Consider the following 15,187-nt stretch of genomic DNA (forward strand, 5'->3'; position numbering starts at 1 on the left):
CAGTGGTCTCTACGTTGAGCTCCATGCGATGTGGCACTCTGATTAAACTCGAGACGCATTTCACTGGTTCTACCTTCGCTGTTGCTTATGGGACGGAGGGAGAGTGACATCCATTCGAACTTTACATCGAACAAGTTTCCTCTGGATTAGCCACTCGCAGTTGTGCTACGTAAACCTTGTGTCGCGACAACCGTTCTGTGGTTGGAAAAAAAAAGAGAAGAAAAGAGAAGAAAAGCCGCTCTTTCCTTCCGTAATTTCATGCTTACTAATTTACAAAAAACTTATCACAAAAAAAAGGGGTCACAAAAAAAAAAAAATAGGGCGCCAGATACATAAAAGATTGCAATGATTAAAATACTTTTACATAAGTTTGCAGGCGTATGATTATATGAGGATATAATCCACCAGGGACAGGAATTTCGCGAACTCCGCATTTGGCACTACGGCTTGGTCATCCATATATACACGTAACTATGTGCTTATGCACAAATCCGCGTACTTAAATGAACAGAAAAAAAAAAATTCTATCCTTCCGTCGTTAAGGCACGATGCTGGAAGCCTTAACAAATGAAAAAAAAAATAAAAAAATAAGCCAGGTTGTGCGCACAGCAGAAGGGGGGCCCCCGTTACATACTCCGCCGCTGTATCGTAAGTAAGCAGTTTTCCCTTCTTTCTTTTAATGAAAAAGGGAATCAAAATAATACAATTTTTAATTCGAGAGATTGCCCACATTTTTAGGGAGTGATGTTGGAACGTTCAGTCGTCACCAGTCTGCGTGCAAGAGCTCAACTTCTTAAGCGTGAGTGTACCATCAAGGCGAATTCCTTGTTCTGTTCAACTCATAGCTTTGTGGTGCATCTATGGTGGTGGAAATCCAGAGTGACGCATGCTAAAGGATTACGGAGACTTATCACTTCTGTATGTATCCCCTTCCTTACACGCACACCGACAGGAGGGAACGCCGCTTTGGAGTGAGCTTGACCATTTATGTGGCCAACTGCCCTACCCGCCAGGCTCTCCGCATACCCGTGTTTTAAAGGGTCTCCCCACTAGCGAGTGGAACACATAGACATGCTATACCGTAAGGTAAAACCAAACACTTTCCTCATGCGCTCCGTTTATGTCAATATTCCTATATGGGAACATTAGCACACCCATAAATAGCTACACTTATAAATGGGTCAGTTCTCCACCCAGATGTACTAACTATAGGGGACCCACAGACAATTGACAAATGCAGCTTACGGAGAATAAAAAAAGCGCCAATTTTCTGTTTCAAGTAAACTAATTCAGGATGAAAAAAAATGAGTGAAGTTCCCAAAGGGGAAGGAGTAACATACGCGTCCACGTTATTTATGTACAGCCATGGTTTTGTGGCATCTTCCGAAAGGGTAGCAACTTGCTATTACAGTCCAATGTTGATACTCGCACCATGGCAAAATGGTCATGGGGACAAAACGGCTGAATGTGCTTCTTTCCGCACATCTTGGAAAGAACGCGCGGGGGATATTCATCTGGTCAAATTCCTTGAGGACGGTGCGAAAAAGAGGGAAGTTCTTCTACACAACAACATGCACCCTACCATGGGGAAAACATGCCGAGGAAAATATCCCCATGGAGGAACTGAAACAATATTTATGTGTTGAAAAAATACATTCGGAAGATTTCAAAAAAATAATGGCCAAATGTGTGCAAGTGAATAAAGACAGTGACACACGTATTGAAGATTTATTGCTCATTTTAATTCTGTTTACAAAATTTTCTCCTCATTTTAAGCAAACATGTGGAGATTCACTCCACGATGAAATTTGCCATAATATATTTAACAGCATAAAATTAAAAACACATTATTTATACACAAGCAAAATGCTCATCCACACAATGAACATACTGACAAATTTACAACTTATTGACAACACACTTGTTCTTGCATTCATAAATAAATGCTCCTATTTTATACAACACGTGGAATACCAAATTGAAGACCTGGTTCATTTTCTTTCCATTTTTAGTAAAATTTATTTGTTAAAGAATGATCCTAAATTCATGAAATTAAAAAGCTTCAATTGGGTGCTAATCAAAAATATATGCAACAAATTGACATACAATTTTGACCGTTTTTTTTTAACCTACAATGATTATGCATACACACACAAGTTGAAGAAAAAAATTAATGAGCAGATTAGGAATATGCAATCGGAGGGGAAAAACTCCCGACTGTCTTCACACTGTAGTATCAGCACTTTAAACAGGCTTGACACCGTTGACCCACGTGTCAAACGGATCAAAATTGGCAACTCTGAGCTTCAAGTAGGTGATGATTTCGGTGGGGGACTTCCATCTTCCGCCTCCTTCACAGGGTTTGCCCAAAATTCTTCAATCAATGAATACTTCGGCGATGTCTCCTCTGCGACTACCCCGCATACTGTTTCTTCTACAACGGCGGGACCTCTGCCAAATCGAGCTACACTAAATGAATTACCCAGTGACATATCACAGCTCTGTTCCTCACAGGAAAGGCACTATCTGCTGGACACACTTCTCAGCATCAGTAGAAGCCTGAGGGATTTGAAGTTTGCGCACATGGGGCTGCTAAACGAGGTGGCCAACATGTTGCAGAGCCATTTCGTGGAAGCAACAAAAGGACGGGTTGAAACTCGTGGTGATGTTGATCATGCCACGCATGACGAGTTCGCGAAGCGTGGTGATACCGACATCGCCAGAAAAATATTTCACATCATGCAGTGTCACCTGTACCTGCAAGTGGACCATCATATGCTGTACAAAAGCATTCTGAACACGTATAAAAGTGACCTTCCGAATGTGGGCAATTTGGTAGTTTTGTTCTTCTTGTTGGCAAAAAATAAATTATTCCCCTCCAAGACCATCCACCTATTTGATGCCGTATTTAGGGAAAAAATATGCCAAGGGCAGTATGATGAGAGGGATCTATCCACGCTTTTACACTCCTATGCAATGCACAAATATAGGGAGGTGTCCGTAATTCGGTTGATACTTTCCCGTTTAGTGCCAAATTGTGTTAGCCTTTATCAGGGCGATCATGAAGATCAAGGCAATTCCGGTTTTAATCCTGGGAAGGTTCCCCTTCCCAATGGGGGAAGTAATGTGAATGTCCAATGTGGCAAGTGGACGCAGGGCATAAGTTGCAGGGATGTCCTAAACTGCAATGCTGAAGATCCTCAGACACGTAGCCTCATCGTGGACCTTCCCGGAAAGGTGAAAATACTCCACAGCTTGTTCAAGTTGGACATATACGAAGAAGCGCTTATCTGCGAAGTATCCAGAACGATAAGCGAGGACAACATAAATAATCTGGACTACAAGGAGCTAGCCAAATTGCTGCTAGCCATGTGCTACTTCTCCATAGATAATGCACATGCATATAATTTAATCATAAAAAATTTAATAAAATTTGATATCATTCTAGATAATGTCTACCTGACCCAGTTGAAGATATGTGAGTTGGCACTTCGAACGAGACACGTCCCAAATGTCTATGACCAACTGAACGAGGAGTGCATAGAATATATGTCTTCCATAAAAGCTAAAGAAAAAGATGCAGAGTATCACATTAAATCAGATTTACAAAAGGAAGTTAAAAATTTCCTTTTGACCTTTAATTTGTGCATGTCGGAGGAGGTACCCCTTGGACCATATGACGTCGACTTCGTGGAAGAAGATCCTACCTTTCTTCGCATTCCGAGAAATTACCTTCTTCGCAGGGATGGTCAAGCGTCAATTGTGCCGGGGGGTGTAACCCAGCACAATACCAATCATAATGGGTGTACATCCCATCAACAGGAGTCCACCACGATGGGTCAGCTTCCAGAAAGTGATCCACCAAATGGAAACCCTCACAAAAGAAGAACCAAATTAATCATTGAGGTAAACGGAGAACACCACTTTTATAAAAACAGCAAATCCTACACCGCGCTGTCGAAACTGAAGCACAAGTTGTTAAGCGACCTTGGCTATACCGTTATCAACATACCTTATTTCGAGTGGGGACAGCTAACAACCAACTTGGATAAAAAGGCCTATATTAAAAAATTAATTTCCGACAGTCTTACTTTTGAGGTAGTGAATGTTTTGCCACTTAATCAAAAGAGTGAACCGCTGGGGAAAAAGGAAATGGCAAAGGTTGTCTCAACCATTCGGCAGAGCAGACGAAGGACAGACTTCTTAACCGACATTGCCAAGTTTAGGGGAAAAAATAAGTTGGCCTTTTTAAAGAGGAAAGTTAAAAATGTGTAGGTGGACGCTGTCTGCCCTGTTCCACTGGGAAACCGGGGCAGGGGTGGGCCTGAAGATGAAAAGTGCTGCATAGAGCCAACTTGAAGCTGCGCGAATTGGGGGTGCCCTGGGTACATCGCATTCGTTTTGGGTTATTTGCCTGTTTTTTTTTTTCGTATTTTTTTTTTGTTTTTCCATACCGCAACTTGGTCATAAATGAAAAAATTAGAATGCCCATTTGATCTGCTCAAGATAGAGGAGCTTCTCGTTTTTCCTTCGCAGATCTGCTCCCCTTATTCAAACCCATGCTGTTCTATGCTCCCCGCTTAAGTTTTCCTCTCGCGGGATTGCAAAAAAGCCTTTGTAACTGAGACACCTTACTAGTTCTTCCCTTTCCGTATTGATAAAAAAGAAAAAAAGGAGCAACTCCTCTATTGAGTCTGTGTATTTTCGGTTCGGAAGTATGTAATGGGGAGAAGCGCGCATGCACTACGCGCGGGTGCAACTACAAGGGGGGTGGAAACTGTGCATGGATTACCATTTCAGACCCACCTTTGTATAGATGTTTCTTATTGCGAATGGGTGATAGCGGTATAATGTATTTGTGCCAGTATGTATTTTTCCAAAGCGATATGCTGCATTCATCTAGCACATAGCTGACGGTAAAAAAAAAAAAAAATGCTTGTATCCGCATTCACACATATACATATGTGCATATCGCCGTGCAGACGCTGCGGTGAGAACATTAAAAATTGTCGATGTCCTCCTGGAAGTCCACGTCGTCCTCCGGAATATTTTCATCCGTCTGGTAGTTCTTGAAGGTGTTGTAGCCATAAGTGTTCTTGTTGGACACGGTGCCCTCCACGATGGGGCCGGCATAGTTGGGGTGGATTCGCAGGATGACATTTTCCACGTCGTCTTCATTAGTCTCCGACAGCAACTTCATATCCTGGTTTATCAATCGTTGGATAATTTTCTTCAGTTTGTAAACCCACTCATCCACCTGTTCATTCGATTCAGCTTTGGCATACACTTGCAGGTAGGTCTCAATGAGCTGATCCTGCGTAATGCTTTCACTGTTATTGTTAAATTCGTATTCTTTAATAATTTCGAAAATGATGGCAGATATGTACTGATACTCGCTAGCCTTAATGGTCATGCCCTTTTTACTTTCCCCTGGCTTGTTTTCGCTATCCTCCGGTTGGATGATTTTGCTTCCCTTGTTATTCAAGAGGGAGTTGCTAACTTTGTCGAATTCTTCATCCAGATTTATTTCCTTCTCGTTGGATATTTTTTTCATGGAAGCTTTAAATATTGAGCAAGCAATTTCTACATGTTTTATGTCAACAAAGTGGGAAAACTTTAACTTAGCTACAGCTTCGCTCAATCGGATGAGTGACTCTAACTGACGGACGGTCATCCTCATGGATCTCTGAGCACCTGGGGAGTATTCAATATTTCGGAAGGAGACATAGTAGTGTATCAATTTGTACTTGGCTTCATCTGTTAGTAATGGCTTCACTCTTTTGCTTAGCTCTAGATACACTTCCATTTTGACGGTGTCCAATTTTCCTGCATTTGCTCTAATATGTTTTTCCGCTTCTTCTCCACAGTGCATAGAAACCAAGTGGTTGGCAATGCTGGTGTCTTTGTCTATGTCGATGCTGTCCAGCATTGTGTAGAAGAGATCAAATCTGGAAAGCAACGGTGCGGGGATGTTTACATTTTGTGCAAAGGTTTTCAACGTGTCGTATCTTCCATACTTGGGGTTACATGCTGCTAAGACTGATGCTCTGGCATTTAGTGTTGCTTGGATACCCGCCTTAGTTATCGAAATGGTTTGCTGTTCCATAGCTTCGTGAATGGCTACTCTGTCCTTTTCGTCCATCTTGTCAAATTCGTCAATACAGCAAATTCCCTGGTCCGCATACATTAATGCACCTGCTTCTAGGACCGTGTCTCCCTGATCAGGGTCCCTATGCACTGCTGCTGTGAGCCCTGCAGCGGTGGACCCCTTTCCAGAGGTGAAAATAGCTCTTGGGGCAAAACTTTCTACGTACTTTAATATTTCACTTTTAGCAGTTCCTGGGTCACCTACAATACACATATTTATGTCTCCTCTCAATTTGCAGTTCGAAGTGATTTTCTGAACCCCTCCTGTCATCATCAATAATGCTCCTTTCTTTATTTCGATGTTTCCCCATATTTTGGGAGCTATACATTCTGCTAAAATGTCGATGGTGTTGGGATGCATGGCAATATCTCTGAGCCATTTCAAATCATCACAATTTAAAATTTCTTCACAATTAATATCTACCTGTGTTTGCTCATCGAAGGAGTTTTCCTTCTTCGAATTATTTAGTTTCTCAATTTGACATGCATATATACACAGCTTGTGGTTTAAGTCTTGTACTCCCACTCCCTTGATACCTGTTAGCCCTTGCGAGACTAAGGAGTTTTCATTTTTTTTTAAAATTTGTCTAGCCACACTGCGTGGAATATCTCCTGGTTTCATCAAAGTGGGGATATCTGGCACAACAATTAAGCACCCCGTTACGATAATTCTATCCCCTGCGTGTACCGAATCGACGATGTCATTGCGAAGAATCACATCCATGTTTCGGGGCATGGATCCTGGTGGACTCTCCTGCGCAATTTCTTGTAATCGGATTTTTTGCCAGTCAACAAAGTAAGACTGTTCCAGAACAAGGGACCAATCATACATATTGCTGCAGCTGGAGGAGGGGCACTTACTCGGTTGTGTATACCTAAATTGCTGTTTAACTCCGTTTATTATATTTCCACATTCGTTACATTTGAAGGCAGCTAATGTTAACTCGGGTCGTACATCGGACGTTCGGGTTACTTGTCCTCGAACACTAATCATCTCACCCAGCATTTCACATCTTAAGCTTCGCAACGAATGGATAGGATTTTTTTTATTATAAAAACGGAGACATATCTTCCCAACTTCTTTTGTCTTTATCGGATTAATACTTTCTGCTAAAGCTTGTACCTTCTGTTCAAAGATATCTAATATTCTGAGGAAGTGTCTCTTTATGTATATGTACAATTGACTACCTATATCGAATCGATTTTTATCTGTTGGTTCCCACATCAACACGTGTTTCATATCCACCACCAGGACTTTATTTCTGGAGTATGAATTTTGCAGAATTGAAAAAAGTAATAATACGTAATGCGCATCCTGGGCGATTTCCAGCGAACTAGGAAAGTTCAAATTTAAATTGTCTTTCCAGACACTGTCATCATCACCGTCTTCATTTTCTTCATCATTTTTTCTTTCGGAAAAAGTTTTTAAAAATTTTTCAAATACCTTTGCCATATTTTCATCTTGAACATAAGATGGTTCATCATCTTCCTCGTCATCCTCCTCATCATCTTCTTCTTCCGCTTCTAGTTCGTCCTCATTCATTACGTCATTTGCGCCTAAATTAGAATTTTCTTCAAATTTCCTTTTTTTCTTCTGATAGCTGGACATTTCGCTGTTTCCGAACACGCTATGGGCGTCCAGCCCTGACAGTTCGCTTTCGTTGAACATGCCTGACATCGCGGTTGTTTCACTTTAGTGGATAAGGGGTTCACTTCTGTATAGTACTTCCTACCGTTTGATTTCACCCTCACGTGTGCTCGCCCTGAGTGTGCGCAACACTACTACGCATGCACACTTGCGTAAGCACGATGTGTGGTGGGTTATTAAAATGGCTTGCTCCCCCTCTTGGTGTAATTTTATTGTATCTTCACCGTATCGTGTGAAGTTTGCTTTGGTTGCCTTGCTGAGCTGCAATTTGTTTGGCCTATTTTAATAGGTTAACCTTCCCTCCGCGCTTCTTCCTTTTGAACCAATTTACGCACGTAACAATTTTTATTTTGTCACAATTCGTTTTTCCTCTTGACACTTTTGGCATCCTTCGGAATACGCATATGTATATGTACATATGTGTATTTTTTTTTTTCCTCCTCAAAGGGATGCGTTACCTGCCAGTTCACTCTCCCCCGGGTGCGTACTTTTCCATGCGCACATCGGGGATCCAATTTGCGACGAAGTGCAATTGTGTATACGTATACATACACATATGCACATGCGTTTGTTCAACTTAAGTTCCTTCTTCGAAGTTATGCCATGTGAAAATGCCAGTGCGCTTTAAGCGAATACTAGGCCATTCCACTTTTCTTCTTTTTTTTGCGAATAAATACGCAGGTCAAGTGAGCAGGATTTTTTTTTTTTTTTTCAATTTTAGGTATCCACGCGGAAATAAAAAAAAAAAAAAAGAGCGATAAAGGAGAAGACCAAATGAAAAGAACTACACCACTGCGTGTACACACTTGCGCCGACCACTTATGCAATCACTATAAAGCCTTTCGAAGCTGCCTTTTTGGATAAATCGAACAATAAACTTTGGCCAAGGATCTGGGAACCAACTGAGTGTAAATTGGCTAAATCGTTTAACCGCACTTGCTAATTAAAATGTTCATAGTTGAAAAAATTGGGGCTTGAAAAAGACAAAAAAAAAAATGCATACGCGAAGAATGCACAGAGGTATGCACATACGCACATATACTCACACTGGGAAAAACACCTCCTAAAAGGGCACGGCTGCCTGGTAAGCCTGTTGCCCATTCCTGCTTCCCCACTGGAGAAGGGCGGGTAAAGGAATCGTTATGGGTGCTATACTCTTAAGGTGGAAAAAATTCGACAAAAAAAAAAAAAAAGAACTCCTTGAGATTATGCGCACGTTCGGTTCCTTCGGGATTAATGCCGAATCTCAAATGCTGTGCAAAGGCTAGGGAGGAGTTCACGCGGGGGAGACTTCCACACGTGCATGTTCTGCGGAAGGATGCACGTTACACAAAGATGCTCACGCCGCACATGGACGACGCACCCACCCCGATTAAAGAGAGAACACGTAACCATTTCGTACGCCATATGTTTGGTGGTACTTAACAGTCGCGCGGACAATGAAAAAAGAAAAATAAATAAATAAAATGAACATATCAACAAAGGTTACGCATCACGGAAAGAATACGTATCCACATTGGCAAACAGAATAGATGTGATAACTGAGCAAGCCGTAACACCTGATGAACTCTTTTCCTCTCTCCCAAACAGGAGGGGTTTTAAAAAAGGCTTTTATTCCTCCAGTGGAAAATGTCCCCATGTTCGTCATCAAGTTGGAAATTATTTGTATTCCTTTTTGCTTTCTTTTTTTCTTTCTTTTTTTTTTTGTTTTTTTTTTCGTTCTGTTTACCCTCCTCAGTGTCCATTTTTACCACCCCCCGGTTAGTTGACTTCCTCACAATTTCATCCAAAATGTGTTCCTTGTCATCAAACTTATCATCATACAAGTAATCGATGTAGCTGTTCTTTTTCTCCTCGTACACATTTTCCATCATCTTAAACTCCAGCAGAATGTTCTTTTTCTGTTTTTTAATTTCTCCAATCTTTTGGTTTATCTTAGACAGGGAAATATTTTCTCTTACCATTATATCTTTTTCTTTATCATCGAAAAATCCCTTGGGCAAATTCTCATATTCACTTGTCTTTTTCTTCTCATCTCGGTTTTCATCACCGCGCTTGCTAGTTGATGTGTTTCCACTTGTGTGTGCAATGGGGCCATCATCTTCCTTCATCCCCCTTTTTAACTTTAGCATGTCGTAAATTTCTTCAATGTTAAAATGGTTGTCATTATCGTTCCCACCATCATCGCCTCTTCCCTTTTCCATTTTTTTTTTTTTTTTTTCGAAATTGATTCAATTCTTCAAGTAGCTCTACTTCCCTCTCTTCATTTTCTTCTTTCTCCTCATCATAAGTATCTCCTAAAATGTATTTTTTCTTCTCCACCAGCATTTTGTGTAAGTAATCCAACTCTTCGTAGTAAGCCGTGTCCAGCAGTTTGTAGTTTGTCAAATCTTCCATATTAGTAGTGAACAGATTCATAATGGGGTTTCCTTCTTGTTCTCCCTCTCCATCGGTTTGATCTTCTTTACCTCTAGACATGTCCCTTCTGTGAGTTCTTTCCCCTCTTTCGAATTTACCCTTTTCATCATTTTCTTCTGCATCCAAATGGTATTCTCCCTCTTGTAGTAACTTCCTTTTTTTTTTTATTTGCCTGTGGAAATTTTCATTTTCTACCAGTTCTGCACTTCCAAGTGTGTCCTCCATAATTTCATACGTTTCGATCACTTCAACGTTTGGTTCGTTCTTTAAATCAAATTTGTTTCCACTTCGCTGCTCTATGGAATCGGTTCCTTCGCCCATCTCCTGCGATGATGCAGACCTGCCGCTTGATATGTCCTTTCCTTCACTTAAGCCATAGTTTAGAGGTGCCCCATTAACTTCTTCCTCTTCGGAAGGGGGATCACTTTGATCTGCTCCTCTCTTCCCACCAGGGGTTCTTTCCATAGGAGTGGTACCTCTCTGGTCATTCTTCTTACTGTTACTACGATTGAAAGTTACAAAGGAATCGAAAAAATCTGCAGGCAAGTCGACCTCAGCATGCTTTTCGTCCTCCTTATCTTTGGAAGCTCCTTCTGAATAATCACTTTGCTCTTCATTGCTATAGTCCAGAAACGCATCCTTAAAATTGTTGTTTTTATTTAGCCTGTTTACTGGTGCACTCGGTTCGGTGAAGAGCACCCTTTTATGGATTTTATTGTCACTATTTTTTTGCGTAGTCATATGTTCATTGCTCGCCATGGAACCGGATGTTCTTCTCCCCTGACCAGCCTCACACAATTGTTCTTCCACATTGTTATAATTTTGCGTAACGCTACCATATTCGGAGTTATTTTGAATTTTTAAAAAGAGCCTGTCCTGTTGTGCACTCTTTGTGTAATAGTTCCCCGGTGTGTCTTTCCCAATCGGGTAGTCTTCCCCCCCTCCTGGTTGCTTCACCTTTTCCGCTTTTTTCCTTTCCTCCCTGAGTAACTTCCTTCTTTCCTTCTCCTGCTTGATAAGGTCCTTAATGTTGCCACTCATCCTGTCATTCTTCTCTTCATCAGGGAAGGCATGCTACCGGTTGGTGTAAGTCACACGGGGGGAGAGTCATTCCAGGGGCCCAGCGGGATGAACGCAAAAGAAAACACAAAAACAAGAAAAACAAAAAAAAAAAAGAAAAAGCCAAAAAAGGAAAAAACAAAAAATGCAAAACTGTGAACGGGTGGATCGATTAAAACGCCGCTTAACGCTTTTCCAATAGGGGAAAAATGCCTCTTAGAAGGCAACAATTTACGAACGCGTGACCTCATTCAGAGGGGGTGATAAAATGGAAAATGCTCCCTACTGGGGGGCACATTCCTTATGTACAATAATATTTATTTCTTCCTCTTTTCTTGGCAGACCATTGGAGATGTTAATTTATGCTTTAAGATGGAGTTCCAGAAAGGAATGACGTGCATCCACCCGCTCTAGAGATTCATATGATTTGCCAATTCCTACTGTTGGAAACTCCCAAAAGGTACAAGCATATTTTTTTACGAGCAAAAAAAAAGGACGAAAAGAAGTATATATTTTTTTTTAATACGTGTAGAATTCCCCTCTACCTTGCCAATTCCGTTCGCTGTTCGTGTTAATTTCTTTCCTTTTTATACCCACCCGATTACGTGTAAAGAGTGCGCATAATTGTCCATTCAGAGTGGGTAAAATTGCAAGTCTGGTGTTTTAAAAATACGTGGTGATTATGGTGCCTGGGAACATATGGAAAAGGCACCGTTTGCTCTTTTTTTTTTTTTTTTTTTTCACCCTCAGGGAGAAGGCTTATTCACTTGATGCACGCGGCATAGTATACTTAACCTGTGTGTCTGTTTTGCGCGCTATATACTATCTGTTGTATTTTTTTTTCCCCGCGGTAGTTACACGTTTTTCCTTTTTCCATGAAACTGCTTACGTCCTATTTCTACTTGTTCAATTGACAATTTGTTGTTTGTTCGAAGGAGGGACAGCTACGTATGCTCACCATGCAAATGTTTTTTTTTCCTTGTCAGGGGGAATATTTTTTTTTTTTTTTTTTTTTTTTTTCGTACTGCTCGTTTTGCTCTGTTCTGTTCCCCTTTTTCCACATTTTTTTTTTTATGCAATTTTCCACTTTTCTTTTTCCCACATCATTCCACATTCTTATTATTTGGCCCTTTTCTTGCAACTTGTCAAGTAACACAACACAGTGTTATCCTACAAGCGTGCGTAATTTTTTTTGCAAAGCGCGAAATAAACTTGGTTAATTGACAGAAACGTTCAAGACGCGGCGATTTGGCAACATATGCTTGCATGCTCACGTGAGTAGCACTTGTCTGGGTTTTTGCTATCAATGCGGGATTTCCCATTCGAAGGGCAACATTATTTATTTTATTTATTTTTTTTTTTTTGCGTGTCCACCGGACATACCTCCTTACAATAGCCGTGTAATCACCGTGATGGAGAAGATCTACCTGAAGGTGTTCGAACTGACAGGGCTGAAGGAAGACGATACAGGAAAATACTACATAAAAGTGTATTGGAAGAACAAAAAGTACAAAACGGCGGTGCAGGAAGATGGGTGCTATTTTTTCAACGAAATTTTCCTCATACCGGTGGAGCACGTAGCGGATGAAAAAAACGAAATCCTGTCGATCGAAGTGTGGCTTAGCTCATTATTTAATACGAAAGTTGCCTATACTTTTTTTACTTTAGATTTTATAAAAAAGGAAAAAACGGTGAAGCAAAAGGTGCAGCTAATTGATATATTAAAGAGCTGCACTTTGGAGTTGTCTGTAAATATAGTACGGGACCAAAAGGATGTAACTTTTTTTAACGTTAAAGAAATTTATCACCATAAGACGGATAAAGAGATAAAGGATGCCATTTCGATGCATCGAACTGAATCGGAAGTTCTTCGAGTGTTCCGAAATGAATACGCACGCAAAATTAACTCACAACCCCCAATTGTACCCCCACATGGGAACCAATGGGCAGGACAGGGTGCACCTCCAACAAACCAGTGGGAAGGACAGATTGTACACTCCACGAATGGGTATGTTCAAAGGGATGACCCTCGAAAGGATAATATGCACTTACCCACTGGAGCAGAACCACATGTATACGCGGCAAACCCGTATGTGCCTATGACCCCCACGACGGGAATGACGAACAGTCACTACCACTACACCCCAGTAGTTCACCAAAATGAATTAACCTCTGCAGGTGGTAAAATTCCCACTTCTGTGCCCAGTCAGTTAAATGGTGGGGCGGTTCTCGCCAATAACTCTGTACACCATGCGCGTATGAATATCAACACGGGTGTAATTAACCATGGCGAGAAATATGGCTTGTTTACCCCCCATATGGTGGATAATTTTTACGGAGGGGGAAACCACACAAATCAAGTTACCTACCAAAGTGGCATATACAACGTCGGTGCAGCGTCGCCCTATTCAGACAAAATCCTGCACCGCTCATGTAGAAACAAAAAAAAAGCACTACTCATCGGAATAAACTATTACGGTTCTAGGGAAGAATTAAGTGGCTGTACAAACGACACAGTTCGAATGATGAACCTTCTAATTTCAAAATATAATTTCCACGATTCTCCAACAAGCATGGTTAGATTAATCGACAACGAAAGCAACCCTAATTATAGGCCCACCAGAAAAAATATTTTGTCTGCCCTGACTTGGCTCACGAAGGATAATGAACCTGGAGATGTTTTTTTTTTTCTATACTCTGGACATGGGTCCCAACAGAAGGATTACACATACTTGGAAGATGATGGATATAATGAGACCATCCTTCCTTGTGATCATAAAACGGAGGGACAAATTATCGATGATGAATTGCACAGGTTCTTGGTTCAACCTCTGAACGATGGAGTTAAATTAATTGCTGTCATGGACTGCTGCAATGCCGGTAGTTGTATCGATCTTGCTTATAAGTATAAACTAAAGTCGAGGAAATGGAAGGAGGTGAAAAACCCCTTCCACGTGGTTTGCGATGTTAGCCAATTTAGTGGGTGCAAAGATATGCAGTTTTCGCACGAAATTGACACAGGGAGACATGCTCCCGGGGGGGCACTCGTCACGGCGATGATACACGTTTTGGGGGCAACACGTGGGGCGAATGCACTCACTTACGACCACCTACTGCAAAATGTGAGCAGCTACATCAAGAGCTATCACGACCAGAAAATTGTTTTCATGGCTTCGCAAAAATTTGACCTCAATCGCGCTTTCGACTTTGATCACATCCTCAAAAATAAGAATGGCAATTTGGGACAAAATGTGAACAAACTCGTGCACAAAAATAAGAAGAGCAAGAAGAACAAACACGACTTCTTCTCCTTCTTCTGAGATGAGGGCGACATGCTAACATGCAGAAGGTGAATGCATGCTCAGCAGATAAATGTGTTTGTGCAAAGGGAACCCAAGTGGACAGCCTCCATAGGTTAATTTTTTGGCCCACCTAGGGATTGTAATTGTAATTGTACTTTTTTTTTTTTTTTTCTCACTTTGGTCTCAATTTGCCTTTTTTTTTCACCCATTTTGGGGCTAACTTGCCTCTTTTTTCGCACCCTTCATGCTCACAAGTCCTTCACATCAATTTGGCAACTTCCAATTTATTGAGAATTAAAAATATAGCAATTTTTTCCACCATCACGGGGGAGGTACATTTGGCAGTTCCACAACTGGTCTGCATTTTGTGCATAATAGCCTCGCACCCCGTTGTGGGTCTTTTTTCTTCTGTGTTGAGCGCATACCGTGGGAAGCGCGCACGTGGGCAAAAAAAAAAAAAAAAAAAATTCATAATTAACAAGCGTTGTTCGATATGCATGTGATTATCAAGCTAAGTTTGTTTTGTTCCATTTTGTCTTTTTTTTTTTCTTTAACTCGACTGACCCAAATGTGAGGTAGGTTTATTTTTTTGGGCCCAGGTCAAACAGCACCG

At 41.1% G+C, this 15,187-nt stretch overlaps 5 protein-coding genes across 5 annotated transcripts; 2 read left to right on the forward strand and 3 right to left on the reverse strand.

Annotated features, from left to right (window-relative positions):
* Positions 1 to 1,440: 1,440 nt before the first annotated feature.
* On the forward strand, positions 1,441 to 4,275 carry PCOAH_00033500 (Uncharacterized protein; the record flags this gene model as incomplete). Its single annotated transcript, XM_020060144.1, has 1 exon — positions 1,441 to 4,275. One exon carries the CDS (start codon positions 1,441 to 1,443, stop codon positions 4,273 to 4,275), a length of 2,835 nt encoding a protein of 944 aa, XP_019915768.1.
* Positions 4,276 to 4,999: 724 nt separating this feature from the next.
* Positions 5,000 to 7,825, reverse strand: PCOAH_00033510 (DNA helicase; the record flags this gene model as incomplete). Its single annotated transcript, XM_020060145.1, has 1 exon — positions 5,000 to 7,825. One exon carries the CDS (start codon positions 7,823 to 7,825, stop codon positions 5,000 to 5,002), a length of 2,826 nt encoding a protein of 941 aa, XP_019915953.1.
* A 1,568-nt stretch (positions 7,826 to 9,393) lies between these two features.
* PCOAH_00033520 (Uncharacterized protein) lies at positions 9,394 to 9,927 on the reverse strand (the record flags this gene model as incomplete). The annotated part of the gene is made up of 1 exon (XM_020060146.1): positions 9,394 to 9,927. One exon carries the CDS (start codon positions 9,925 to 9,927, stop codon positions 9,394 to 9,396), a length of 534 nt encoding a protein of 177 aa, XP_019915871.1.
* Positions 9,928 to 9,976: 49 nt separating this feature from the next.
* On the reverse strand, positions 9,977 to 11,254 carry PCOAH_00033530 (Uncharacterized protein; the record flags this gene model as incomplete). The annotated part of the gene is made up of 1 exon (XM_020060147.1): positions 9,977 to 11,254. The coding sequence occupies one exon, from the start codon at positions 11,252 to 11,254 to the stop codon at positions 9,977 to 9,979; it is 1,278 nt and encodes a 425-aa protein (XP_019915720.1).
* A 1,430-nt stretch (positions 11,255 to 12,684) lies between these two features.
* On the forward strand, positions 12,685 to 14,592 carry PCOAH_00033540 (Metacaspase-like protein; the record flags this gene model as incomplete). The annotated part of the gene is made up of 1 exon (XM_020060148.1): positions 12,685 to 14,592. The coding sequence occupies one exon, from the start codon at positions 12,685 to 12,687 to the stop codon at positions 14,590 to 14,592; it is 1,908 nt and encodes a 635-aa protein (XP_019916035.1).
* Between the last annotated feature and the right edge of the window lie 595 nt (positions 14,593 to 15,187).

Source organism: Plasmodium coatneyi, chromosome 11, assembly GCF_001680005.1.
Source record: "Plasmodium coatneyi strain Hackeri chromosome 11, complete sequence".
Lineage (NCBI taxonomy): Eukaryota > Apicomplexa > Aconoidasida > Haemosporida > Plasmodiidae > Plasmodium > Plasmodium coatneyi.